At 34.9% G+C, this 26756-nt stretch overlaps 3 protein-coding genes across 3 annotated transcripts; all 3 read right to left on the bottom strand.

Annotated features, from left to right (window-relative positions):
• Positions 1-1283: 1283 nt before the first annotated feature.
• On the bottom strand, positions 1284-2144 carry LOC113760717. Its single transcript, XM_027303399.1, has one exon. The coding sequence runs from the start codon at positions 2058-2060 to the stop codon at positions 1485-1487; it is 576 nt and encodes a 191-aa protein (XP_027159200.1). The 5' UTR covers positions 2061-2144; the 3' UTR covers positions 1284-1484.
• Positions 2145-6252: 4108 nt separating this feature from the next.
• On the bottom strand, positions 6253-16504 carry LOC113762526 (intermediate cleaving peptidase 55, mitochondrial). Its single transcript, XM_027306014.1, has 14 exons — positions 16405-16504; positions 15595-15669; positions 15226-15489; positions 14906-14998; positions 14469-14675; positions 13063-13166; positions 12783-12849; positions 12518-12625; positions 10976-11068; positions 10018-10108; positions 9802-9872; positions 8484-8539; positions 6825-6885; positions 6253-6607 (listed from the first exon to the last, which is right to left on the bottom strand). Exons 1-14 carry the CDS (start codon positions 16465-16467, stop codon positions 6494-6496), a joined length of 1467 nt encoding a protein of 488 aa, XP_027161815.1. The 5' UTR covers positions 16468-16504; the 3' UTR covers positions 6253-6493.
• A 1398-nt stretch (positions 16505-17902) lies between these two features.
• LOC113762244 (rhodanese-like domain-containing protein 6) lies at positions 17903-23583 on the bottom strand. Its single transcript, XM_027305608.1, has 9 exons — positions 23320-23583; positions 22856-23017; positions 22317-22422; positions 21969-22167; positions 21335-21416; positions 21059-21141; positions 20180-20312; positions 19177-19345; positions 17903-18875 (listed from the first exon to the last, which is right to left on the bottom strand). Exons 1-9 carry the CDS (start codon positions 23536-23538, stop codon positions 18136-18138), a joined length of 1893 nt encoding a protein of 630 aa, XP_027161409.1. The 5' UTR covers positions 23539-23583; the 3' UTR covers positions 17903-18135.
• Positions 23584-26756: the final 3173 nt, after the last annotated feature.

Raw genomic sequence — 26756 nt, 5'->3', positions numbered from 1 at the left:
TAATATTTTTCATGACGTCTAAACTTGTCTACATTGATAGTGTATACTTGTATAGGCTATGAATGTACGCTATAGAATCCAATTTGGATTTAAACTCCAATTTTTGTACATGTAACATGTATTCATACCTATTAGTGTATATACAGTCAGTATATATAAAATTAATTCTTTTCATAATTACATCATATCATGGTGCTAAAATTTTCCCTATTAACTTTTAACTATTTTGAAAAAAATATATATTCAAATTATCTTCTTGCATTATCATAACCCTAGAAAATAGCCTTTATTTTGAACAAATTAAGCTGGTTGATTTGCCGAACTTTGTGACCACAAAAATAAAAAAATTTCCTAATTTTACAGTTACAAGATATAGCTAACTAGTCCTTTTTTTAATGTGATAAGATGAGAGGAATAATAAGTAGAAAGTTTTGAATTCAAAACCTCCCAAAAATTTAGATAGTCATAAACCTTAAAAGCAAGGAAGGTAGGTGTAATTTTTGAAACTTGAGAAGAGCTCTCTATAATTACTGGAAACCTCAAGGGATGTTTCTGAAATTATCCCTTTTTACATATACGCATTAATTAGTCATACAAGTATTCCTGGGCCTCTGGATTTAGATTTTTTTGGAGTACAATTAAGAATTTGTGTATCTAGGTTTTCTGGCAATTATGAGGAAGATAAGTCACTTTCTTTGCTATTCATACTCAAGCATTGCGGTTTTTACGCCAAGCAAATGCAATTCATAATGCAAGGGGATAAAATGGGCATAAATCACAGGAAAATCCGAAAAAATTTAAGCAATTCATATTGAAATTTTATTGATTGTTGCTCAGAAAAAGGTATATTTAATAACAAGCTGTGTTCTGAAACCTAATATCTTAAACGATTAGCATTTCCAATCAAGTACAGAAAGCTTAAGGGCGTACAAGTATCTTGAACTTCATGCCTGCCTCCAGCAATTTAAAGATTAGAAGTTAAAAACAATACAATAGTTTGAAGGGTTCATCAAAATAGAACAAAAGGACAAAGATACTGACTTTTTTCTGTTCTGTATTTTGATCAAAGAGAGGAAATAATTAGCAGAATTCAATTTTTCCAGGAGGATAATCTGTTGCTCCTTGCTTAACATTCTTGGGGTTAAAAAAAAGGACAATCAGATTCCCATAGTAAAATATTTGTCTGAATATTGAAATGGTACCTTCAGCACAAATGTAGAACTCTCGTTCTTTTCAGATCATGTTGGGATGCATCTCAATAATTTGAATAATGATTCTCGATATATAACAACATCAAGCAATACTATATCCATTAAATTTATAGCAAATGTGAACCACAGACATAAACATAAAACATGAACCTCATCATATCATTGATCACAGGGTACATCAAAATGGTCATTCATCCACCTTAAAACATGATAATAATTAATTCATATGAAGTTGGTTATAGCTTGAGATGATATGATCAGCAGCAATATGTCTTAGACCTCCTTCACTTGTACAGCTCCATTAGTCACTTCTTTGTTCTGTTCGTCAACTTTCTTGCCTGCAGCATCAACTCCATTTTCAATGGCAGCGGAACCAGCATCAGCAGCAACCTTCACATCTTCCTTGACACCATGTTTCTGAGTTTCCTCCACCAGAAAAGCATCAATCGGAAAATTCCTTGACAGCCCTGCAGGAGTCTTGAAATGAATCTGCCCAGTTGAGGGCTCATCCACATAAATCTCGTTAATTGTTACCCACATCAGAAGCTCCTTAGCCTTCACTCCAGTGAGTTTCTTGATCCTGTTCTGCTCAACATATGCTGTGACTTCAGGCGCATACTGAACAAGCTTGCTGATCTTCTGAAACTTGTGCTCAGTTTTTTTCTTGGACCTCAGCCAAACAAAGCCTGTGTCCTTCACATGTCCACATTCTTCCATGTCTTCCATGGGTAGAAGACCATTTGGCAATCCCACTTCTTTGAGCAAGAATTTTGATTTCTCTTGGCAAATTTCATTTCCATTGTACATCTCTGATGCACTTGCTTTGATCTCATCTGTCACCAAAGGCATGATTTCTTTTCCCCTTCTTTTTCCTACTAGCCTTTTTTTTTTCTTCTAATTGTTAGCTATACTTGGATAAAAATGGAACGGGAGATTTGACAAAGCTGCAGGGCTAAATATAGTTGTGATTCTAGCAGTTTACCCTTAGAGTTGTCTAAAACTGCCAAAACACCCCCATCGAGAATCATCAAATTTCCTCTAGAATAGTTATGCAGCAGTCAAGTCACATGCAAGCTAATAAATGTACTTAATTAGTGAATTCTGATAGTATTTTATTTCTAGGTCAAGTTCTTGAGTGAAGACCATTTCTTGTGTTATTCTATGTTTCCTCAAAATCATGCAAACCCCTACTATCAATGAAATTTACCACAAAAAGTTTATTTGTATATCAAATGTACGTTATCTATTGAATGGTCCAAGTGACTTTTCCTTGCCCTAAATTATTAAGAAATGGAATTCAATTTGCAATTCATCTTGAGTATACGTATATAGAGGAAAAGGAGCTCAAGGACATTTTGTTTCTTCAGACTAATATTTTACCACTTAAAACCTAAAGCAAGTTTAACTAAACAAGTAAACTTCAAATCTACAAAGCGATAAGTCAATTATCTGTAAGCTTAGCTTTCTATCCACCATTAAGCCACCACATAATTAAACTCTTCCAACCTAATGCAGTTGGTTTCTTAAATAACAGTACAATTAATAATGCATAATCAACATCTGCATTTTCTTGATTGCATAATCTATTTATGATTTTCACATGCTCACGTAGCTTTTTGGAGACGAAATCAAGAAATTTTGAGTAGGAGGGAAGGCTGGAAATGCAATTTGCCTGTAGCAGTGGGACAGTTTATGCATCATCCTCCCATCACAATTTATTGTTCTAGGTGGAAAGTTGAGAGGAAATTAAGAGGGAAGGAGGTGGTTGGAAGGAGCAACCAGTCATAATGTTCCATGTGTGATGTAGTTGGGAGGGTTAACCCAACTTTGTAGAGTTTCATAAACAAAACAAATGCGACCGTCATTTGATCTTTTGTGGTCTTCCTTCCTTTGAATAATAGTATGTTTCTCAAAAAGCAATTCTAATTTGGAAGCATTAATTACACATTGATTATGGTATTAACAAAAAGTACAATTTGTGAAAGCTGGAAAGACACCTCACACATCTAGGAGGATTCATGTATACATACTACTGTCTCTAAAATGTGAAACTAATATTTCATGAAATGTTTTTGATGATTGTGAGATCTTGATTAAACTTCCCAATTTTCTGTTATTCCCTTATATTTTGGAAGGATTTGGAGCCTCTTCTCGAACAAATTTTACATACTTCTCTCTGTCAACGAAAATTTTCATCAATTCCAAGAATTTAGATAATTGAATTTTTTTTTTTTTTGAATAATTTAGTGATTCAGAAAGATGCTAGTTGTATTGTTCAACAACACAACCTCACAAAGTAATAGATATATTTAATAGATAATTATTTGTCAAGGCTCCATCATTCAATAATAGATATTGGACCATGCATGGTTGACAAATGCTAGTTGTAAAAATGAGGCCACCGCAATCACAAGTTACACAAAGGCCGCACGTCTTCTTGCTGTCTATGAGAAGTTGGAAGGTGGAAACCCCGTCCATTTCTCTATTTAATTTGGCTGTCGATTTCACGTTGAATGAAAATTTTACTGACATATATCAGATACAAATCAAGGTACATTACATGTATGTGGTTATAATTATGGTGAAAGACTGAAAGTGAAACCAACCAGTTCTCTCTCTGTTGTCACTTTGAACTCTTCTGCTCCTTGCACTTCAGCTACCATTGCCGACCTTTCAATGTGGAACACAGTAATTGTTGGACCAACCAACTGACCACTCTCACAATTTGACTTGGTATCAGTTGGCTTAGGTATGTATGTAGCTGGATTATTTAGCTCTTCACAGTTTTAATGCATGCATGGCCATGGTCTTCAACCTCCACAGATATGTATGTATGTATATGTTGGCCCTCAAAGTTAACATGCTAACCATTCTTAATTTATTAAGGTTGAAGACAGCTCTTTAATCCATGGCCCCTGCTGATTGTCCAGTTTGATAGATATAGGAGCATGCTACATGGGCAGGACAACCTTCTTTAATTTTTGGGATAATTTCGGAAACCCCCTCCTGAAGTTTCTAACAATTTGACTTGGTCATCTCAAATTTTAAAAAATTTCACTTACCTCCCTTACTTTAAACTTTTCTGTATCATTTACAACGTATTTTAAATTATAATATTAAAAAATTCATTTTGGGAGAGTAAATATAATCTCATTCCAAATTCGCCCTTTTGTTGACTTATTTTTTATTACAAAAACATGAGTATATTAATAATAAACAAAAAGTATCGGACAAAATATAGTAGTGTGTTTTTTAAATTCTGAGAGTTAGTATTTGAAAGCTTATATGAAGTTTTGCAAGTTACAAGGATAATATTTTCTTTACGAAGTTCTATAAATCATTTACATTTTTTTTTTTTGAATTTTCTAAATTTTTTTGTCCAAATTGATGGTTTGAAAACTAAAGAGATAAGACATGCTAAAAATTATATATAAGTTCCTTTGCATTGTTTTCAAACTAGTGCAAAAAGGTATTATCGTAGTTGTCAACTATTGCAAGTTATTTTAAGAAAATCATATAAGTAATTTAACATTCCTCGTACGGAGCAATGACACAAAAATGATTAAAGGGTTTTTTGATCTTCATATCAACTTTTAAATTTTCATCAAAGAACTATATCGATCAATTTACAAAAATTAAGAGATAAATTTGGTGTGCTATGACAATTAAGAAATAACAAGAAACGGGAAATTTTGATTAAAAAAAAAATTGTATTCTCTCTCCCAAAATGAGTTTTTTAATATTATATTTTGAAGTGGATTTCAAATGTTGGAAAAAGCTTAAAGTAGAGAAGGCAAGTGAGAGATTTTTCAAAATTTGAGAAAGTACCAAGTGAAACTATCAGAAACCTCCTCAGAGGAGGCTTCTGAAATTATCCCTTAAATTTTTTTTCCCCCTCAATTTTCAAGGAAACCTTTTGTTTTGATAGTTTTTGTTGCAAAAGGTGTTAATTACGTACATCTATTCCTTTCTCACTGCGGTGAAACTCGTTAATTCATTTCAATGAATAGTGGTCCCTCAGTTTCGCAGTTGTTTAACAAGTTGCTCAAGGGTGAATTCCGGTCCTATCCATTCAATTCTTTGCAACCCGTTGCCAATATCTGTATGTGGAATAATGGTTCCATTTCAAATTACCGAAGGTTACTAGTCACTCTTCCCAATGATTGATAGCCACCTGCGCATACATAAAAACATACATGTATATGTGAACATGTGCACTTACACAGGAGAATTGACCAGTAGTGTATAATATGGCAAAAGGGTAGGGATCAAAATCAAATTGCAAGGACCGCAGCCCGAAGATGCATCATCATGAATTTTTTGGGCCATCACTAGACTATAAACGGTGGTTTTCTTGAGCAGGTAAGGCAAGGCAAAGTGGGAAACTTGAGGGAGGGATACTAGCATTCGTCTGCTGGAGTTTATTGCGTAACATCCTTTAGTTTCTGCAACTGTGTATGCCCAACACGCTGCTAAACATATTAGACATGCAGAGACCATGTATAGTCTAGTTTATGACTTGCAACAGAACTGTCCTTTTCGTTCATGAAGCTCTTACCTAGATCTGTACCGCAAGTCTCCCTTTCATTCATTCATCTATTGGTTTCATTTGAGTGCATTTTCATCTTTGGCAGGATGATCAAAGTTTTCTTGATACATGTAGAAGAAACAAAATTTTCATTCTAAATGAGGAAATAATTTCAGGGAACACATAGTTTTTTTTCGTTTCTGGCAAAGAAGAGTGAACTAGATATTATATGATGTCCAAAAGAGCAAAGGATAAGAGCATGGAGCCCTCCTTTGGCTTTGGGTTGACTGCATAGCCTAGTGCTCTTCATAAGCAAACTACATTGGCAGCCTCCTAACTTTTACAAACTGACGATTACTTCTGAACCATACCCTGTCCATTATGTACTAAGATTATAAATACTATTCAAACAGGAAATAAATGCAATCGAAGTAAAAGTGAGAACACGAATACTAAAAATACAAAAAAAAAAAAAAAAAAAAAAAAAAAGGAAGATGAAGGCAACCAAAAAAAAATGCAAAGAAAGGCCTAACAAGGAAGGAAAAGAATGGCCTTCTATTTTCTCTTTGAATGAAACGTTTTATACAAGAGGAGCTAGGAGGAGAATTCAGACGGTATTCTGAGATGAGGGACAAAATACCCTTAATAATCGAACTATATCCCTTATACCCGATCCTTGAATGGGATTTTCCGAGTTTCAAGCAACAGAGAAACTCTGCCTTGCAGTTTCCACTTTTGCTCCTCTCTTAGTCCATCAGATGCAAACAGCCCTCACTGTGTTATAAGCCTCCCCTTCCATTCTGTTGCCGAAATTGTTCAGCAAAGACTCGATTTGCTTTACCTCTTTTGGTAGTGATCCTGTGAGTACCTACACCCAGAGACAATGTTTTAGAACCACAGCTTACTACCAGGACAAACTGTTTTTTTTTTTAAAAAAAAAACCTCCATCTAATAACGTATGCATGCAAAAACTTTGGCCTCAGACGTAATCACACGATCTCTAGACGAAGGAGATTGCGGCATTTTTGAATATGATGTACAAGGGCAGTACCAATTTCGAAAGTTAAGAATAGCTGAGCACTTACTTCATAACCAGATTCTGTGATAAGGATTTCATCTTCAATCCTTATCCCAATGCCTCTGTACCTGCATAGGGTATTCAGAGGAGATAAAAAGTCGGTTTTCTATGACAATTTCAGCAAACAAACCAAGAGTACATCAAATAAATGCTAGAACTGATCCGACCATACTATCCTTTTTATTGTTTTTTTCTGGGAAGACATGGTGGAGGCACACCATGAGCTTGTTGCCATTTATTAGTAAATATAACACCCATACTCACAAGAAAAGAAGACCAATACATAGCCATAATTTCTTGAACATAGCCAGAGAAAAAGCAACACCTGAAAAAAAAAAATTAAGATACTAGGGAGGAGGGATATGCTTTCTAGAAGCTACTTCCCATTCATCCCGTTATTGTTAAGAGATCTTACATTTTATCACCAGGACAAAAGCACTATTTCAAACAGGAAGAAGGTACTGCTCGAAGAAAACTAAGCTGGGCATCCAGCCGAGGATTACTTGGAGGTCCTACATTTTAGGCAGTTGAATTGGGCCTAGAAAGCCTCCATCTCAATGGCAGAAGATCAGATTTGAGTGACAGGATGCCAAGTAAATGCCCTTTGAAGAGTGCAAAATATAATGATTTTCCTATAACCCAAGCTCAAAGCTGAAAGCAGTAGGTAAACCTACAATAGGAAGGGAATACAGAGAGAGGGCCCAAGATCTACCTTTACACTGATCAGCTCAAACCCACAGATAACTCCCTCCCAAGTAAACTGTCAGTTTTCAATCAAAGAGGTGGGTGATTCTGCATGTGAGTGTGAAGGGATTCAAACGTTTTTTCTTCTTAACCCACATCCATTCAACTCTGATTCTAATATCCTCACAAAATATCTTAAAAAAGAAAAATCAGGTCAGAATGGAAAACACAAGGAATTAAAGCACATCTTTTCTTCCAACAGAAAAAGAACTTGCTCTTTTAATTTGAAAAACATATGACAACTTTAATGTGAAACTACATCGATAACAAGAAAATCGAACTTCCTCATTTGCATTTTGGCAAGTTAACAGACAAAACTATTAATGGCACGAAAATTGATTTTGTCAGTCTCACCTTAGAACATCATACGGAGTAGACATTTTACAGAGAAGCAGGCATTGTTACTAATAAACCATTTTTTATCTTTACTTTTACAAAAATGTTGTTAGCTAAAGATTCATTAAAATAAATGAATAAATAACTAAATAAATAAAAATAAAATAAAAAGTCAACCAAAATCAAAGGGGTAGATTTAACTCAATTTAATGTTTAAGGTACCCAATATTGTACACTAAATGTTCACCGCCAACACGAGAACTGCAGACAAACAACTTCTATACATGCTTTCAAGCTCTAATTTCAAGTTATAAGGAAGCACTGTATGTTGTCCCCCTACTTCTTCTGTAATCTTCCATGATCCTTCATGTTGGTAATCATTATTCATTTTTTCAGAAAAAGATTCTTCAGCAATCCGAAAGAAACAATTAATGTAAATAATATCCAAGATGCAACTGTTTGAAGTTTCACACAACGCAAGCCTAAGGATGATATAACACCAGAGGATAGATCTAGAAAATAAGCTCTTTGCAAGGGAAAATGATTTGGCATGAAGTCATTAGGACATTAGTTGAGCAACATATACCTCTCTGGACAATCGAAGCTAGAAGGGATATATACTCCTGGTTCAATTGTGATCACCTGCCAATCAAAGAATATAGAGTTAGTATAGATAAACAAATCTCAAATAATTTAAACATAAAAAGGCCGTTCACTTGTTCACAGTTAACAGTATTCTTCAAAGCTAGTATGTGAAACATACGAGCAGTGTGTACATTGGTCATAATTAGGTCCGCACCTTGTTCACCTGGTGGGGACTAGTTCACCAGATGCCAAACAAGATGATAGATACTAACCCAAGATGAGTAGAAGGACATTTTAAGAGCACGGAAGTCCACTCTGTGGACTCATTTTCACCCAAATTCCACTTAAACTGCTCTGTCAGTATTTTCTCAACTGCTTTCTCGAAGTGGCTATAGAAAAGAATGCAACTTTCACCACTTTCAAGGAACAACTCTTCCACAAGTGCCTGATTCTAAATTATTTATTCAAGAGAGATAATAAATGAGATGCATTTTCCCCCCCTAAAAATTTTTATTCAATTTGATCTGCAAAGCATCAAACAGATTACCAAAGGTGCTAGAACTGCAATAATTTTTTGCTTGGAGAAGGTCACAATGACCGAAAAGTGCAAGATGAACTTTGGAATTTTCTAATATTTCTGCTGCTTCTCTTAAAATCCAAATATTTGACAAGGGCAAAGCTAGTTATATACCAAAGTAGACAAAAAGAGACATCAGTTCATTCCTTAGTGTCAAAAATCATCCTTTCAATATCTTACTGAGAAATACAATTTGAAATGCTAAGACGTCCAAATATTGCGACAAATATCCAAGACTAGTATTCAATGGGGAATATGTAGTAACACGTCCAAATAGCAAATTTATTTAAAAAGAAAAATAAAGACAGTAAAGTGGTGGAAGATTCTTTGACACTCAGGCAGAATCCAACTATGAGGCCAATTCTCTCGCTTTTCATTTTCTTTTGGAATAAAATTACAACTTAGAATGGTAGAATACAGGTTAACATATGGTTAGATTACTCCTGACAAGATTACAATTTACAAGTAATCCACAAATCCTAACATGGAGTTTGACTAAACTCACAACTTTGAGACTAGTATACAAAACCTCTTACTTCCAGTGCCAAAATGTTGGTTGTTTCATCACTAGATCAAGGCTTCATGGCAATACTACAGCTACTTATAAGAATGCTACGATCAACCATCCATGAAAATGACATAGATGAGCAGGATAATGCATCTTTCAGTTCTAAAGATAGGCCATATCAGATATCATGAAGCAGAAGATATCAATAGTTCATCAGTAAGGAAAACTACTTACAACTCCCGGCATCAGAGGACGGCTGCAGCTGATTGTAGAACAATCATGAACATCCATTCCAAGATAGTGACCTGAAAATTAAGCAAGCAGACCAAAATAGGTCATCAGCGACCTAATCAGTATAAGATCTATTACTTGTACATGCAAAAGATAAGGGTGACATTCAACTTCTATGTACTTGCTTCAAATCAGAAGGCAAAAGATGCCAAGAGTCACCTATATTGGTAGGGTTCAGCAAGTTATATCTTTGGAGATTATCATTCTTCAATATCCCAAGATGCTTGAACCCTCTTCTCAATTTATCAACCTAAAGAGACAGAATCATAACAAGCTTGTCAATGAAGGGAAGAAGATAAGGAATATCTACATGTGAAAACCAAAAAAGGCAAATGTTGCCTCAAGAATTCCATGGTTATGATCCAATTCAAAACGTGCAACTGCTTCTATTTTTTTTTTTTAAAGGCTGATCACTTAAAATCTGCAAAAAAATTAAGAGCATGTCTTTTGTTTATGTGCTTTAAAAAGCTAAAAGTTGTTCAAAGAGCACCTCAAAGGTTGATTCTCTGAATCAGCTATTTTAAGAAGAAAATGTGCAGAAGCAATAACACCTCAAAACAGCTTTTAGCTTACAAAAAAAGTTTTCGCCAGTTGATGTTAAGTAGTTTTAAGAACCCCATAATGTTCCATGATCAACAATAAAAAAACATGATAGAGAGTGGAGATAATTCAAGAATGAGGATGTTGCAGAGACATTGCTCAAGCGACCCGGTAAAAGCCAATACTGCAAAACTTTAGCAGATGCAAATCACAACATGAGAAAGGGCCAAATGAAGTAACTTTTCCTAGAAGTTTTTGCAATTATGGGAGTCTAAAAGCACACAGATGTTTTGCAATCTCAAGCAAGTTTACATATCTCACTTGGTTCTCATATTCTTACCTCCTTCAAGAAATTGTCTGCATCATCAACTTCAAAAGTATACAACAAGCATGCCTAAAGAGGTTCAATGGAAGGGAAAGAGAAAACAGTTGTTTAACTACTAAGTTTTGATCCTCAATAACTGGTTGGACAGTAAGGCATACATCAACTACAGTGACAAATCAGATGCAAAAGACATATGAGAATGCAAATGTTAAATTATTTTCAAAAAAAAAGAAGCTGTGATTAAAGCATTACCGAGAAATTGTGTATTTCCTGAATGCTTGCACCAGGTTTGCAAAGCTTTACACACTCCTTGTTAGTCTCTAATATAAGGTTATAAAGTTCTTCCTGGAGCAAAGAGATCCAACAGTGAAGTAGTAGTACACAATTTAACCCCAAAAGCCAAAACGATGATGTATCAAATTACATATGTGTGTGGGTGCACATGTAAGTGTATATTAGAATCCATAAACAGCAATATACATTTGCATGGAGATTCTCAAAAATGTTGAGTCATACTAACAACTAAGAGTATAAGAGTGGCACTCAACCTTTAAAAGAGATTATTCATTTACGTGTCATCTTTCTGTACCTGGAAGTATACATTGACCTTCTAGAAAGAACTCAACATACAAAAATCCTTTTGAGTTTTCACAGATCTCCTGACCCAAATTTAGGAAACTTATTCATAATCATGACCCTAGCTAAAATTTCTTAAACTGTTTTTTGTTAAAAAAAAATGCTAGCGGAATTTGTTTCCTTGGTTTCACCTTTTTGTATTTTATAAAGGTACTAAAGCATGCAAGGGCTGTCACATTATGGGAACACCAACTCCAGTACTTATTCTGCTCCGATGGCCTCCACATTCAGACAGCGCGCCTGTCTTCCATGGTTTCACTCCGTCAGTGGCCTCCCAAGAACATTCTGCCAAAACTAAAGTTTCTTATAATTATCCAAAATCTAATCTTAATGCCCTTGTCTTCTAATTCTAATGTTAATAGCATCTCCAACCTCCACTCAGCCAGAAACTATTCCTCTTCAAATTTTGCAAGATTAATTCCACGCCAATAAAAGAACATAAATCCTTGTTCTAAGTTGAATGCATGTGTTCAAAGAAGGATTTCAGGAAATTCAGAGTCCATTATCCGCATACCAATGATTGACAAAGAAATTTCATTGTTTTATCTGTTGACTTAAAAAAATGGGCAACTCATCACAAAAGAACCAAATTGACTAATGATATTACCAAATTTCCAGGATATCAAAATGATATAGAGTAAAGCACAACCAGTGAATAATACAACAATCTTAATTAACAAACAGACAATTCACAGTACAAATTTAAGAAACTAAAATCCAACTATAGCTTATCAAGGAATAATGAAACAAATTATCCTTGAAAACAATTAGTCATCTCAATTTGACACTGAACCAGTCAATTTGGAAGCCTAAGCTTGTCAATTTGACACTTCTTGACAGTGATCGAGCAATTTTGGAAAATGTACTATCTTGCTCTCATAAGTAAAGAATTACCACGTCCACGGCTTATTTGTGCAGAAGCAAAATCTATCCAAAAAAAAAAAATTGGACAGAAGATTTATCTAAAACACGAAGATCTTGCATTTAATAACTCAATTTGTTCTTTATATTAAACCAGGAAATCACACAGCTTTTACGAACTTGACTTTGATCATTTCTTCCAGAGTGCTTCATAAACAAAACTGAACTATAAATTACAAAAACTTAATCATGTTAAGGCCGCACAAACTGAGACAATAAGATCACATGCATACATACATGAATTGGGGAGAAATTGCCGCAAGGTGGCCATGTGCGAGTAAGATCACTAACATAACCATGCAGTTCACATCCAACATCCATTAGAACAAGGTCTGTACCTTCTATCTGCAATAATAAAATGAAATAAATTAACTTAGGACATATAGTCTCTGCACTTCATAAAAAGACAAGACTAGCTTTAGAAGCTATCTAATCCCCCAGGAAAACCGTAAATTAATTATCCTGCACATGGTTCCTATCAAAGGAGTAGAAGATAACTTACTCTCTGATCATTCCTGGAGTAATGAATGACACTGCCATTAGGCCCACCACCAACCACAGGGTTAAACCTATTGAAGAAGGAAGAATAATCCTGTAATTTACTACAATAAACTGCAAATTAACATGCAATAAACAAAGAAATTTCATATAGAAACGTACAGAACTAAAAATATAATGATTTCATATAACAACCAACAATATCAAGCAAAAACAGAAGGAAAACAGACCAAACAGTAATTTATTTAACCATCTCCCTAAAGATTTTTAAGGAAAATTCTTACGCCATTCTTTCTGCACCTCTTATTTTGCATTCATATTCAACCTTAGCTGCGAGCATGCCCTCATCAGGGCATATCCTTGAATATAGCATCGTCTTTAGAAGAGCCTATTAAAAAAAAAAAAAAAAAAGGGCATATTCATTCTCATTTGGAAAACTGGACAAAGAATAATTCTTCAAATTGAACAGATTAACTAAGAGGAGTAAAAGATTAATATGCTCATAGTCTCCAGGTAAAGATAAGTCTCACTTTAGTCATTTCTTAGATGGTGTCTAGAAGAGTAATTACCAGTACAGACACAACAATAATGTTGCTCGATTCACAGACTGTACTTCTCAAAATATAACATACTGGGAAAAACATGAACTTAACTCTTCAATCACTCACGAGAATTGTGTGAAATAAAATTAAAGGATGAAGGTTGAATACAAAGAAACCCGATGCAGAAATGTTGCATTTTACTATGAGATACTTAAATTGCTAGCAACATTAAAAGTTGGAGATTCCCAGTCCTTCATCTAGCATCAGAATTGAAAGGTAAATTCTGAACAACTGCAATTGCTTAGATTTTTTGGGTAGTGTATTAATAGGTTTGTCAAAGGTACCCACCTCCCCCTCCCAAAACACAACCAAAAAAAAAATTCTTTTGATGACTTTAGACAGACATGCTGTAACCCCCCCCCCCCCTTTTCTCTTTCTTTAACTTTTTCTTTTGATAGATCATGCAGTCTGTGACCAATAGAAACTTTCTCAAATAGCTTTTCAAACATGTTTCCAACCAGAATAAACTTATTATACAGAATACAAATATGAGAACTGCAAAGACCAATCTTCCAAACAAACACCAAGACCAAAATCCCAAAGGGAAAAAGAGCGCATATCTACACACAAAAAGAAATAAAATGATGACAAGTAACAATTTGTCTTCTGCATCAGAAAATACTTTAGAAAACAAAAGTAACCGACAAAGCATTCTATAATTTCAAAATGTTCAACACACTTGTCTTAAGCGTTCACCTAGAAGATACAACTGATAACAGCACTAGATCTAGTCTGGTAAATACGTAATTACGGGAGTTGAAGCATTCTTCTCAAAAGATGGCTTTATAAGTTTTGGATATCAAACATTGTCTGTTAGACAACTTTCTAATCAATACAAACTACATTATGCCCATCATTACTCACTAATTCAGATAAAGTATTTGTACTTTACCACAAATGGTTACAAAATAAGACCAGTACCAAATGTGAAACTGCGCTCTATGACTCCATTACCAAGCTATGAAATTTTCACTCTTCTGTAATTTCCTCCAACTTCATCTCAAGTTGTAACTAAAATCGAAGGATAAATCCACATAAGGAAATAAATGTGTGTCCCTAAGATCATTTAATCAGAGTCAACTGATCACCTGGCAACCTATTGCAGCAGCTTCTCTCATTAATTTAAGCTCCTTTGGTGATTTTACCCATCGTGCTTCATGGGTAATGCAAGAGGAATCTTTCACTTTGCTGTTGTAAGCTGCTTTCTGGAAGGCATCCAAACCTGTATAAATTGATGTGGCTGTTTTCGCATTATGGAACAACTGTGAAGAGCTTTTAATGAGTCCTGGAAGAATCTGCCACCACCAGTAAAATTTTTGAAGAAAAAAGTATGTGATGAAAAAGAAGAAAAAAAGCTGTTAGTAGCCCCCACAGAAAAAAACCACCTTTTAGGTAATTGGAAAGCAAGAAAGCACATAAAAAAACTTGAGTCGCCAAGAAACAACTAGAAAGTACCAAAAAGCTGGAGTCTTTGAGTAATTATACAGAAATTGCAATTGAAATTAGTATGGAAATATGGACTCACCTTATCCACCATTCCAATAGGATATGCTTCATCAGCCATAAATGTACTTAAAGCTGCATCTACTCCAGCAATTTCACCTTGCCACAGCACATCCTAAAAGATAATGACAAACAGTTAGTCCTATTGCAGAAACTTGCTTTGTAATTTTAGATCACAAGCATAGAGAAAGCCCAAAATTATTTTAAATACCACACAAGCAGCTACAACAGTTATAATGATTAAGGATATAAAAAATGCCCCTGCCAGGGAACTCTTAAAAGATCAAAACAGAAAGCAACAAGAAGCTAAATGTAAGCTCAAGCTCTGGGTTTGGATGTTACATGTGGACTTGCTTCTGGCATGAACATGCATAAACCACGGTCATGACTTAGTACTGCTATACCGCCAGGTTGCTGGCATCCAGTAATATACAAATAATCAGCATCTTGCCGGAAAGTATAAGGTACAACATCAGTCATCATCTTTACAGGAGCAGCCGAAATTATAGCTATGCTATTGGGAGGGAGAAGCTCCAACAACCTCTTCCTCCTTGACAAATACTCAATGCTTGTTATTCCAGGTGTAATCTCACCTTCCTTTAATAACTGCAGTAATAATAAGCGGCATCTTTAGAAATCTGAAGCAGTAAGAAAATCCTTCAACACTTTTCCAGAAAAGAAAATAATCATTGATAAACTAAACACAAGTACCTGAGGATGGGTGACAGCAGTTGGTTGCCCCACGTCCCGAACCTTCATAGTTGAATATGGTCTTGTCTTGCCAGACTGTAACACATCAAACATTAAAAGTAGATTCCACAAACAATTCAAAATAATATCATCCAATGCAGCTGTTTTTTTTTTTTTACTGCCCATTGCAGCTTTATAACTTACTCTTCATCAATTACAGCATTAAGCCAGCCTCAACTAGCATAATCTTGAAAACAGCAGGTATATCTCAAAAATTGAGATATGGAGTAGACTAGGATAATCAAGAACACACAGGACAACCAACTAGGATATTACCCGGGATTCATTTAGATGCACAACCATCAAAACTACTATCCAACACCCCCCCCCCCCACCCTTCCCCCAAATTTTCACTTTTCTTCAGCCAATTTTTCTTTGGTTTGGCATGGTAGAGGTATACATCAACATAACACGTCAAATAGTAAATAAAACTAAAATCCCAATAAATTAAAAAAAAAAAACCTTTTTGGAAGCGTATCCATGAATCCCCTCATTACCATCAACAATATACCAAATGCTGAAAGTTAGCAATAAAAAAACTTCAACTATAACTGACACTACTACACACCATGAAGGTAGATAAAATTGCCTACCAAAAACCACATAAAGCCCTTTTCTATCCCCCAAGAATATAACTTAAGCATAAATGCTATAAAATTGAATTGCACATATAAGAATGAAAAATTTTATTTAAAAAAAAAATAAAAGACATGGGAGAAATAGACTGTGGGTAGGGGAAAAAGTTGAGATTTTTAAGAGAAAGAAACTAACTTTAATCAAAAAATTAGAGGAGATTCTCTGGAGCAGATTCCTTTGAAGAATTTTCATTGCCATCTTGCCGGGATCCTCCTTCAGTTTGATGGTCAGTAGTTTTCTGTGATTATTTGTCAGTTCTTGCTCCAAATGGTTTCTGTAACTCCAGGGTTTAAGGCCCCTGTGGTTTTTAAATTTACTATTAAGGCCCTTAACTTTAGATAATTTAGTTCTTTACTCAAATGTCAATTAATCCGTTCTCGGACATTTTTATCTTATTTTGCATTATTTTGAAGCCATTACTTGGCGTACAATTGTCAATTAATCTTCACTTTTCTTCTCCTCATTGCATATTAGATAACAAAAATCTTTGATGCAAAGGCCCCTTACAATAATAAGTCAACTTTTTAAATAAATAAAAATGTATCTTAAGGGACAATAGAATATCTTTAATTGGTAATCATCCAAGTAACTAGCTCTTTCCTCTCTCCTTAAAAATTGCATATCAAAAATAATTTTTTTTGGCAAAAAGGAGAAAGGAGGAGCTATTTGCCTGTTCTTTCAATTAGGGATGTAATCGAGCCAAGTCGAGTTCGAGTATTACATCCAGCCAAGTCAAGTTCGAGTATAACAATACTCGAGCTCGACTCGACCCTTATGTAACTAGGCTCGAGTTCGATCGAGCCTAAAAAATCGTAACTCGAGGCTTGACTAGAGAAAACCCCTTTAAACTCGAGATTCGACTCGATAAGGCTCGACCTTTAGTCAAGCCTTATCAAGTCGAGTCTAATCAAGCTTTTTAACTCGACTAAAAAAATGTACAATTCTGCCATTATGGAATTTTATTATAAAGACGAGTATATTGTAAATTCAATATAAATTATACCCATAACGGTAATTTTATAATTATAATATATATATAATTTAAATTATATATATTATTTAAATATATCTCGACTCGACGAGCCACAAGCCCCAAAATACTGACTCGAAACTCGACTCGAAAGTACATTCGAGTAGCTCGAGACTCGGCTCGAACTCGATCAAACCGAGTTCAAGCCAAGCCATTGACGTCGCTCGCGAGTAGTTCGGCTCGCATACATCCCTACTTTCAATCAACTAATTTGATTTCGGAGACCTAATTTCGTAAACTAATAATCTTTTTTTTTCCTGGTTACATTTTTACTTTTAACATGGCCAAAATCTTATAAATCTAGTAAATATCTAAAAAGATATTTCAGGAAATTCTTTTTTACACAATTCAACCTTTTTCTTTAACAGTGTGTACAAAAATTTCAGTCATTGCAGATATAAGAGCTCACCATTCAGTTAAAACATCGTGAATTTGCATGAAGGTTCACAAACAAGGATTGTTAAAGATGCAGCTGACATATAGCATAAAAAAATGTGAAGCATAGTACTTGGACTTTAAATCAAGACTCGTTGATTTTCAAGGATAGCTAAGGTTCCACTTAAAATTGCATTTTTTAGGAGTATTTGTCAAAAAAAATGAAAATTACAACAACAATATAATGTATGTAAGATAAAAAAACGATTGAAAACGTGTATAGGGAAATTTTCTTTGAAAAATTTCCCAGAGGTTGACAATCCAAACAGATTCTAAAATTTCCAATCGAGCACACTACACTGAACAGATTTCGATAGTAGTTCTCAGACAAAAGGGCACAAATCATAGTTTACAAGAAGGGCAGAGACCAGCCATCAAAATCCTGCAAGGACAATTTTCAATCATAGGAAACGTTGAAGAAAATTTTTTATCCTCTCAATATGTGGTGATTGTGTAGGAATTATATGACCTAAGTCATGCTCAATGATCTCTGAGCAGCCATCTTCAAATAATGAAGCAAGGTGTCTGCTTGTTTGGCTGTTGATTTGCCTGTCTCTACCTTTGCCATTGCCAAATATATGAAGGGAAGGGAGGTTGATTGATCCTTGCTGAAACCCCTCCATGTTAATGGCAAAGCCAGAGCACAAGATCACGAATCTAAAATCTACATCACCCTTGAGCTTCCCTAGTTGACCACAAAGTAAAGCTGCCATTGCAGCCCCTTGTGAAAATCCCAAGATTCCATCAAATGGACCAGCTTGAGAAAATACAGTTCTCAAATAAGCAAGCGATGCATCAAAACCTTCTGTCTGTTGTTGGTACTGTAGCAAGTCAAATGGAACGTCAGCCATAGTCCATCCAGCATCACTTTTTCCTTGATAATCAGAGCCAACCAGCCATGCAAACTTTTTACTGCAAACTTTTGGAGGACATGGATCTTGGGATGGTGATATACCATTATGATGGTCCGCCAAACAAGGTTGGTATATAAAGGGTAATTCATGAGGTGCATTAACAAAAACAAGCTCTGCTAAAGCTTTTAGCTTCTTTGCTAGCGATCCAGATCTTCCTTTGAAACCAGAAGCATTCTGTCGAAAACCATGCAAGCACAGGATTCTCAACCTTTTTGAGGTCCTAGAACCTGCAACATAATGACCTAATGTAGTCAGATGATTGACAAAGATAACAAGAATACTAAAATCGATAAAACATGAAAACAGAAATATGCAGAAACAGTTAATTTTGATCAATAAAAATGTCAGGACTTGAAGAATCAGCCACAGAATGAAAGGTTTAGAACATCCTATATATCTACGTGGCTCTGAAATTCTACTTCTCTGTTCACTGTGGTGGCATAAAATCAGTGTAATATGCCAGCTGAAAAGGGTTTTGATGTATTAAAAGTGATACTATACAACAAATAGCAAGGATACAGACCTTACCATTCACCAATGCTGGGGAAGATGGAATTTTTCTTTGATTTGAATTGCTAACAAGTTTGATTTCTGCTGGTTCAGATGCTTCTGAATTGTCATCTTCCATTTCTGAGACTGAGTCAACACATTTACCACTCCTTTTGCACAGTTCACAGATATATGATGGACTCTTTTTCTGCACAAAACAATAAAACTAGATTCACATCATGAGAAACTGCAAGAAACAGAAATCTACAATTGAACTCATTAGATGAATTCCCATCAGATTTAAACCATGAACCCAGATACCAGCTCTCCAGATCAGCTTTGTATATTCATCTTAACAGGCGGGGAAAAATAGGTAAATCCAGCTACAACACCATTTTAAGTCAAAACATATAGTATGCATCTACACACCATGGAAAAATCAATATAAGCTCTGTAAAGAGATGTGTAACAAGATAAAACACAAAGTATTCTCCCTCAGAAATCATTCCTACAACCAGACCTAACAGACCATGAATAGATTCATGCGTATGTTTTAAAGTCCTTGTTCACGTTATTGTTTGAAGATGAGATGTAAAAGTAAATATAGGTCTTCCCGCCACTTGCATAACTTGTGCAGGAAAATATAAGGGTTAGCATACAAAAGTAAACAAGACAAACAGATCAATGGCTCCACTTTTGCTCTCCAATACACTTAACACTAACTCTATTTAGAGGAAAAGAATTGAACAAGATAACAGTCGACACTTCCAGGAATCAATTCCAACTTGAATAAGAATTCTTTTGCTGAAAATGCAGGTTAATGACTTGGATTGGCTAAGAAACTTGATACCATAATATTGAGACAAAGTCCCTCAGGAAAAAGGAAGGATTAACAAGCAGATTTTGTTTCTTTGTCAAATAAAATTTGTTTTAGGAAGAATTTAGTGTCATGAATGAAAGGAAATAATCAGAAAGCGTTTAGAATCAAATTTCAAATTCATTCAATGTATAAAACTTTTAAGTACATTTCAGAAGTGCATACCTGACATCCATCACAGACTAAGACAAGCATCCTACAATATCTGCATCGGCATCGTGAAGAGTAGTCATCATATGAAGAGCCACAAAGGAGGCAGGTGCCTAAAACATCTGAATCTAAGCTTCCAACTGATACCCTGTAAGCCCAAGCAACAAACTGTTAAGCATCCACAATTATCTTAATTAACACCTATCTTCTGGTCAAGTATCCTATTAAATGGCAAAGCCAGATCCAAACCATTTGAAGAAACTTAAAACCAAGAAATAAGGAATACTCCAAATCACTTCAAAAATAGAGATTACAATTTGTTTTTCTTCTTAGCAATTGTTCATCCGAACATGAACTGGTTACCCACTAAGTTGGCTAGGAACCTCATTAGCAATAGTTCATACAGGTTCAAACTAAATGACAACTAAGTTGGCAAGGAACATTAACACCCTAATGAACTCTAAGATTGATGTCACTTTCAAGAATGCTGTATTTTAACAGTACAAAAAGGATATAATCAGCTATCAAAAATCCTAAGTTACTTAAGTTACTCGGAACAATTTTTTACAAAACATTATCAGTAACAGTGGTATTACACTGCTTACAGCTTTAGGGTTCAGTAGGAAAGAAGTTCAGAAGAAAAGAAAAGGAAAAAGAAAAATGTCCGTCACTTCAAAAACCCTTGACCTTTTATGTCTCTCCCAAAGTTTTGTGTGACCTAAAGAAGATTTTATCTGACTATCCACACTTTATCCTAGGTCTCTGCATTCTGGTCAAAATAAAGATGGTCCTTTAGTAACAAGTGCAGCGATGACAAAGAAAATAAGTCATAGCCTTATCCGTAGAGAAAGCATACCAATATCAATACAGAGAATCATGGAAAAATGGCCATACCTGTGGTCAAAAACAAAATTCTTTCCCTTGAAGAAACCACCATCTGGAAATTGTTCCAAGTAACGCTGAATGCCACCATATAACTGCAAAAAGGTTTTCAGTTTAATAAATACATTAGCAGAATTGCCAAATGGCTCCTCAACTTCTTTAAAGGGCATCATCCAAAAAAAAAAGACATTATCCTAACAGAAAGCAAAGTACATGAAAACACAAAGAACAAAGAAGTTCAATGAAAAGACACAGAAAGAGAAAGGACACTAAATCACATCATCTCACCTGAAATACATTTTCAAAACCAACACCTTTAGACTTAATATAAGCTGAAGCCATCTCACATCTTATTCCTCCAGTGCAATACCTGTTTAGTATCAAAACCCTCTTGAAACCAGATAAAGCACATATTTTGATGCAAAGTCATTGAGTAACATAAAAAGCCACTCAAACCTCTTTGCCTATAAGTAGGACAACCCCAATGCTATATCATCCATGAATGAGCATAGATAAACTTAAATTAGGGCGAACAAAAGAAAAAGCAATTATCAAGGGGGATAACTGAAGGAAGAAATATAGTAGTAGGAGCAGCAGTGTGAAATACACGTACTACGGAAAAACTCAATAAAAGCAGAAAAAGAGAGGTCTTCTCCAGTGAGGCATAATGGACAAGAAATGAACTATCACCTTAAGTTTTTTACAAATCCATTCATTTGCCACCAAAATATTAACATTAGCACGGCCATGCACTACATTACCCATTTCATAGAGTTTTCTTTCCAGTTATTTTTTTTGCCCCACAGAAACCAAACAAATCACAAAATAGAAGAGGAAATATAACAGGTATTGTCAGCTCCTAACATCTCAAGGTAGAATAATTTCAGACCAAGGGGGACAGGAGATTCAAACAAATACTTACATAAGAATACTGTTACCTCGCAGTTGCTCTGAGTTATCATCTATCCAAGATGGAAGATCACTATATTGCCGAATTTGGGGATCCAGAGTTTTCACATTTACATTCTGGAACTTCCCAATTCTAGTCTCATACAAATTCCTTGCATCTAACAGGATTAGCCTCCTATCAGAACTTGAATTAGATTTATCTTGAATTTTTCCTGACAAAAATATTCAGAATAAGGAAAGTAGCAAAATAAAACCTCATTTTATCTCATCTGCGCGAAAATTGACAGCCAAAAAAACTATAATCTTCTGAAATAGTAATGCTAGGAGATGACAATTAGAAGCATAAGACACATGTAAATACCAGCATCTTGAAGGACAGAATGAAACTCAACTGCAGAAAGATGCCTCCCGGCATTTGAAATTTCTGGTGACTTCAATAATGGATTTGAACTTAAAGTGACGAGTTCCTGAGTACAATAAGTACACATTATCAGCAGATAAAGGTTATGCGATACCAGAAAAATAAGGCACAAACTTTTGATACCAGAGTAATTTGATCAGCCCAAAAATATAGATGAATAGATAAAACAGACGAGAAATAAAGGAAAGTTGGGAAAAACAAATAACTGCTTATAAAACAAATAACTGCTTATAAAATTTGGTGCTGAGCAAAACCTTTTTCAGCAAATACAGAACACAATCACCAAAGCCACAAGCATTTCCCTTTTTAAGATAACCAAAGCCACACATATCATGATACCGCAAACAAATGGCACAAGCATAAAGTAGTCACAACACCAGTCCTGATTGAAAAAGACCTATGCACCATTTCACATCAACTATAGAACACAAGCAATAGAATATATGAGCAACCCTAAACTAACAAAGAATTCGCACAACCTTAACAATCCGGACTGAGAGTGAAGTGAACCCGCATTCTCTGGCAACCTTGTCATTCAAAGGTTGATGACAAGATGCAAGCTTGAAATCTGTCCCTTCGAACAAACTATTAGACTTCACAGCCTCAATGTGCTTCTCTAGTGCCGACATTTTCCCACCAACCTAAACAAGTAAAACAATTCAAACAATTCCAAAACAATAAGAAACCATCCACTCCCATTTCTCAGGCAAAATTAGGAGGAAAGAAAAAGAGCAAACCAATAACAAAAAAGGTGTGCATCATGAAAATGACCAAATATATTGCAAAACAACAAGAACCCATTTATTTCCACAACCTCCTCAGATTTCATTTTGCAGCCAGACCAAAAGACATAATCAGGAAAAACAAAAGGAGCACTGAAACAAGAACAAGGCAAAAGCTAAAAAAGAAAAGGCAGATATTAATATACAAAAAAGCTACATACGGTGACGTTGACGCCGGTGGGGGAGAGGCGAACGCGGCCGAGGAGGGAGAGGGAGTTGCAGTTGGAATTGTAAAAGTCGAGGAGATGCTGGAGGTCGGGAATGGGGGTGTTGAAGTATTTGTAGTATAATAATACTCCATAATCTTCCTTTTCTTGTTGTCGTTCTTCGGCTTCTTCTGGATTTTGACTGAGGATGATGGTGCTGTGATTTGCTGCCATTACTATTGAATTGCTGAGTAGCCCAGGTTTTCTTTTCTTGCTATGTTCGGATGCTGGAAACAAATCCTCGTACAAGGAGCAGGGTACCCTAAGAAATAACAGGTGGGCACTTCGAGGAATTTATGCGAATAAAAGCGTGGAATGTCGAAGTAAGAAATCGTGGAACGTCGGCCAAAACAAGGCTTCCTTTCTTTCTCTTTTTTTTTTTTGGCCTACAAATATCTACGCTACTTGTGTCGGCTTGAAAGGTGTGTTTTTTGGATGATTGTATAAAACTTTACCGTAACTTAAGTGTGTTTGATAAAATTAAAATTTAAAATCTGAATCTACCAAGTTATTGAATTATTAAATATTAAATCAAATACATTTGAGTGTATATTACATTCACTAATAAATGAATACCTTATCATTTATTTTTTGGAGCAAGTTTTGTCTAAGAAATTCAACAGCACTAAATTTGATTCAGATATTCAATTTTTTGTTATCAAATGCGTCTGATCATATTAACATCTAAATATATTAAATTTAAGTGATGAATTGGATTATCAAACAGCACCTTAGTATAGAATCAGTAGAAAATTTTTTGTGTATTTGAGAGAGAGGGAGAAAAAAAAGAAAGGGGAAAAAAGAAAAGAGTCACTGGCGCCGGTGAAGACGGCGGCCAGCAGCCGGTCGACAGTGGAGGTGGTGGTAGACTTTGGTGTGAGGAGGAAGATGAAGAAAGAAGAGAATTTTTCTTTGTGTGTGTGTGTGTGTGTGTTTGGATTCTAACTCAGGCTGATTAATGTCCCTACCTCATTTGTACATTGACATTACGTGATGATATGTAGGATGATGAAATTTAACAAGTGATTTCATTTTTTTTTTTAAAGAATTGACAGTGATTCTCCGGGTTTGTTTGGATAGGGTATTATTTGGAATAATTACTGTAGCACTTTTTGTTATGTGATGTATGTGAGATAAAAAGATAATTGGAAAGATAAAAAGCTGTATTGGAAATTGTAATGGTGATGTCAGCAAATATATTTGACCAAATAATCTATTATCCAAACAAACCCTCCAATTGACTCATAATGATTTGAACTCGTGATTTCACTTAAATAAAGCCCTTAATTGAGGTATTAAAGTCCTTAATGTCAGATTTGAGAGTTTCTTGATCTAGATCTTGAGATTTATACCATGTAATGTAAAACTTGATTAGTATAAAAATAGACATTAAACCAACTAATAGACACTAACATAACGATATTATTTTATCATAAAGATTAGCGCTCGTAAGTAGTAACGAAAACAAAATACGGACTTGCATAAACAGACAAGTATTATACTAAAGACTAACAACTTGTATGGTTAACCATATGCTAGATAGATTCAAGTATTCAACTTTAGTTTCAGTTACTCTAATTCTTAAAGAACACAGGATTTTTTTTTTTTTTTTTTTGCGCAATGATAGAATTTCTATAATTTAATCTAGGCTAATCTAGGAGAAGGGAAAGGGGACTCGATGTGAGTACAAACTCCATCGATGATGAAGGTCAATTAAGACAGCCACAAATTGTGACAAATTTTAGTGGGAGGCAAGGATTGAACCTTCCCAAGACTTAAAATGTCTTTGGGTTACCAACAGCCCAAGAGGCTGTTGACTTAAAGACCATAGGAGTTTTCCATAAAATAATGCAACCTCGTGGAATATGGATGGAGAAAATATCTTTGGTCTGCTTCAATGGGTCAACTGTAGATGGTAATCTAATAGTAAGTGCTAATAAACGCTCTAACCTGTAATGAAATTTGGAACGGTCAAACCACGTGGAAATGCATCATATCGTCATAGACTGACAAGGAACCATATCCATTTTCACATTGAGAACCAGCAAGGGTGTTGTTCGAATGCAATTTTTAATTATTTTTTATTTTATATATATTAAATTATTATAGTATAATTTTTTCACAAAAATTTCAGAAAATAGCAATCTAAACGGGCTCTTACAAAAATTTAGGACTTGTTTGGCCAATTTATTGCTTGGCCAACCAAAACATAACTACCAGTTGAAAAAATGGAGGAAATGTTAAAAACAGGAATTCATCAAAATTGAACAACCTGTTGCTACCAAACATGTAATCCAAAATAATGAGATATTTAATTCCACATTTATTTTCCAATCCATTTAAGGGCCTTTTTCTAATAGTTGATGTGTTTCTTGGATCTTCATGTTGTTCCTTTCCAAACAAAAGGGGAAAATGAGAGAGAACTGATGAAAACTTTAATCTTAAGCTATTTATATTCATGTTAGAGGAATTAAGATCATTGGATTTAAGGCATCCAAAATGAATTTGCTGGAACTTGCAGAACAATAAACTACTATGTAGTGTAGTACACAATCGTTCAAGTAATTAAATAAACAAAAAAATATAGATATCTTCACTCTGCCAGAAAAGATCAACGAAAAATTTGTAGATTAGAACAGTATAGGTGCTATCGATTGTCAAAAAAAAAAAAAAAAAAAGCATGCACCAAAAATATTGGCTAAAACAAATCCAGAGAACAAATTAAATTAGCCAAAAAAAAACTTCAATGGTAAGTGTAAAAAATGGATATCTAAGGCTGTGTTTGTTTCGAATGAAAATTTTTTCCCTGAAAACATTTTCCATAACTGGTGAAAATATATTTTGTGGTAAAATATTTTCTCCATTGCAATGTAAAACAACTTCCTTAATTAAGTTACTGAAGTTATTTTCTGGTGGCTCAGGACTCTAGAGTCCACCAACATAAGATTTTCATTCTAGATTGCTCTTAGGACACTTGTTAGAGAAACCCTATCTCAAATTCCCCTTGATTTTCATGCTTGATTAGATTTGATTGTTAAAATTGGATCTTGAAGTCTCTAAGCTCTCTATTTAGAACTATGGTTCTACTTTTAAGAGGCGAGCAGATAGACTTCATAATTCATGAAATGGGGCATGGAGAGGTGGTGGGCTCTATAGGAAGAAAGTTCCAACATTGCAGTTCGGTTTGCGCGGGAAAAATCCACTTTTCGTCTTTAAATTTTGAACTAAGGACACATTTCATTCTCAAACTTTTAGACAAATCACATTTAGTACATGAATTAATTTTTTTTACCACATTTAGTCCAAAAACGGTAAATTGATTAATTTGGATGGAGAAAGTCACGTGTTTGGCACGTGACCGTTAAGTAAAAACAACTTTTCAGTCAAAAATC

Source organism: Coffea eugenioides, chromosome 2 (genome assembly GCF_003713205.1).
Source record: "Coffea eugenioides isolate CCC68of chromosome 2, Ceug_1.0, whole genome shotgun sequence".
Classification (NCBI taxonomy): domain Eukaryota; kingdom Viridiplantae; phylum Streptophyta; class Magnoliopsida; order Gentianales; family Rubiaceae; genus Coffea; species Coffea eugenioides.
Note: the sequence above shows the minus strand (reverse complement) of the source record. Positions and strands in the feature narration are given on the sequence as shown.

Excerpts from the sequence above, each read along its gene's own strand:
- LOC113760717 (XM_027303399.1), bottom strand. The coding sequence starts at position 2,060 with ATGCCTTTGGTGACAGATGAGATCAAAGCAAGTGCATCAGAGATGTAC.
- LOC113762526 (XM_027306014.1), bottom strand. The coding sequence starts at position 16,467 with ATGGCAATGAAAATTCTTCAAAGGAATCTGCTCCAGAGAATCTCCTCT. Across the intron at positions 13,167-14,468 it reads CTGCTGCAATAGGTTGCCAG|GCTCTTCTAAAGACGATGCT; the intron begins GTGATCAGTTGA and ends TTTTTTTAATAG. Across the intron at positions 11,069-12,517 it reads GCAATTTCTCCCCAATTCAT|GAAGAACTTTATAACCTTAT; the intron begins GTATGTATGCAT and ends TCTTTGCTCCAG.
- LOC113762244 (XM_027305608.1), bottom strand. The coding sequence starts at position 23,538 with ATGGCAGCAAATCACAGCACCATCATCCTCAGTCAAAATCCAGAAGAA. Across the intron at positions 22,423-22,855 it reads TCTCAGTCCGGATTGTTAAG|GAACTCGTCACTTTAAGTTC; the intron begins GTTGTGCGAATT and ends TATTGTACTCAG. Across the intron at positions 22,168-22,316 it reads TTCTGTCCTTCAAGATGCTG|GAAAAATTCAAGATAAATCT; the intron begins GTATTTACATGT and ends TATTTTTGTCAG.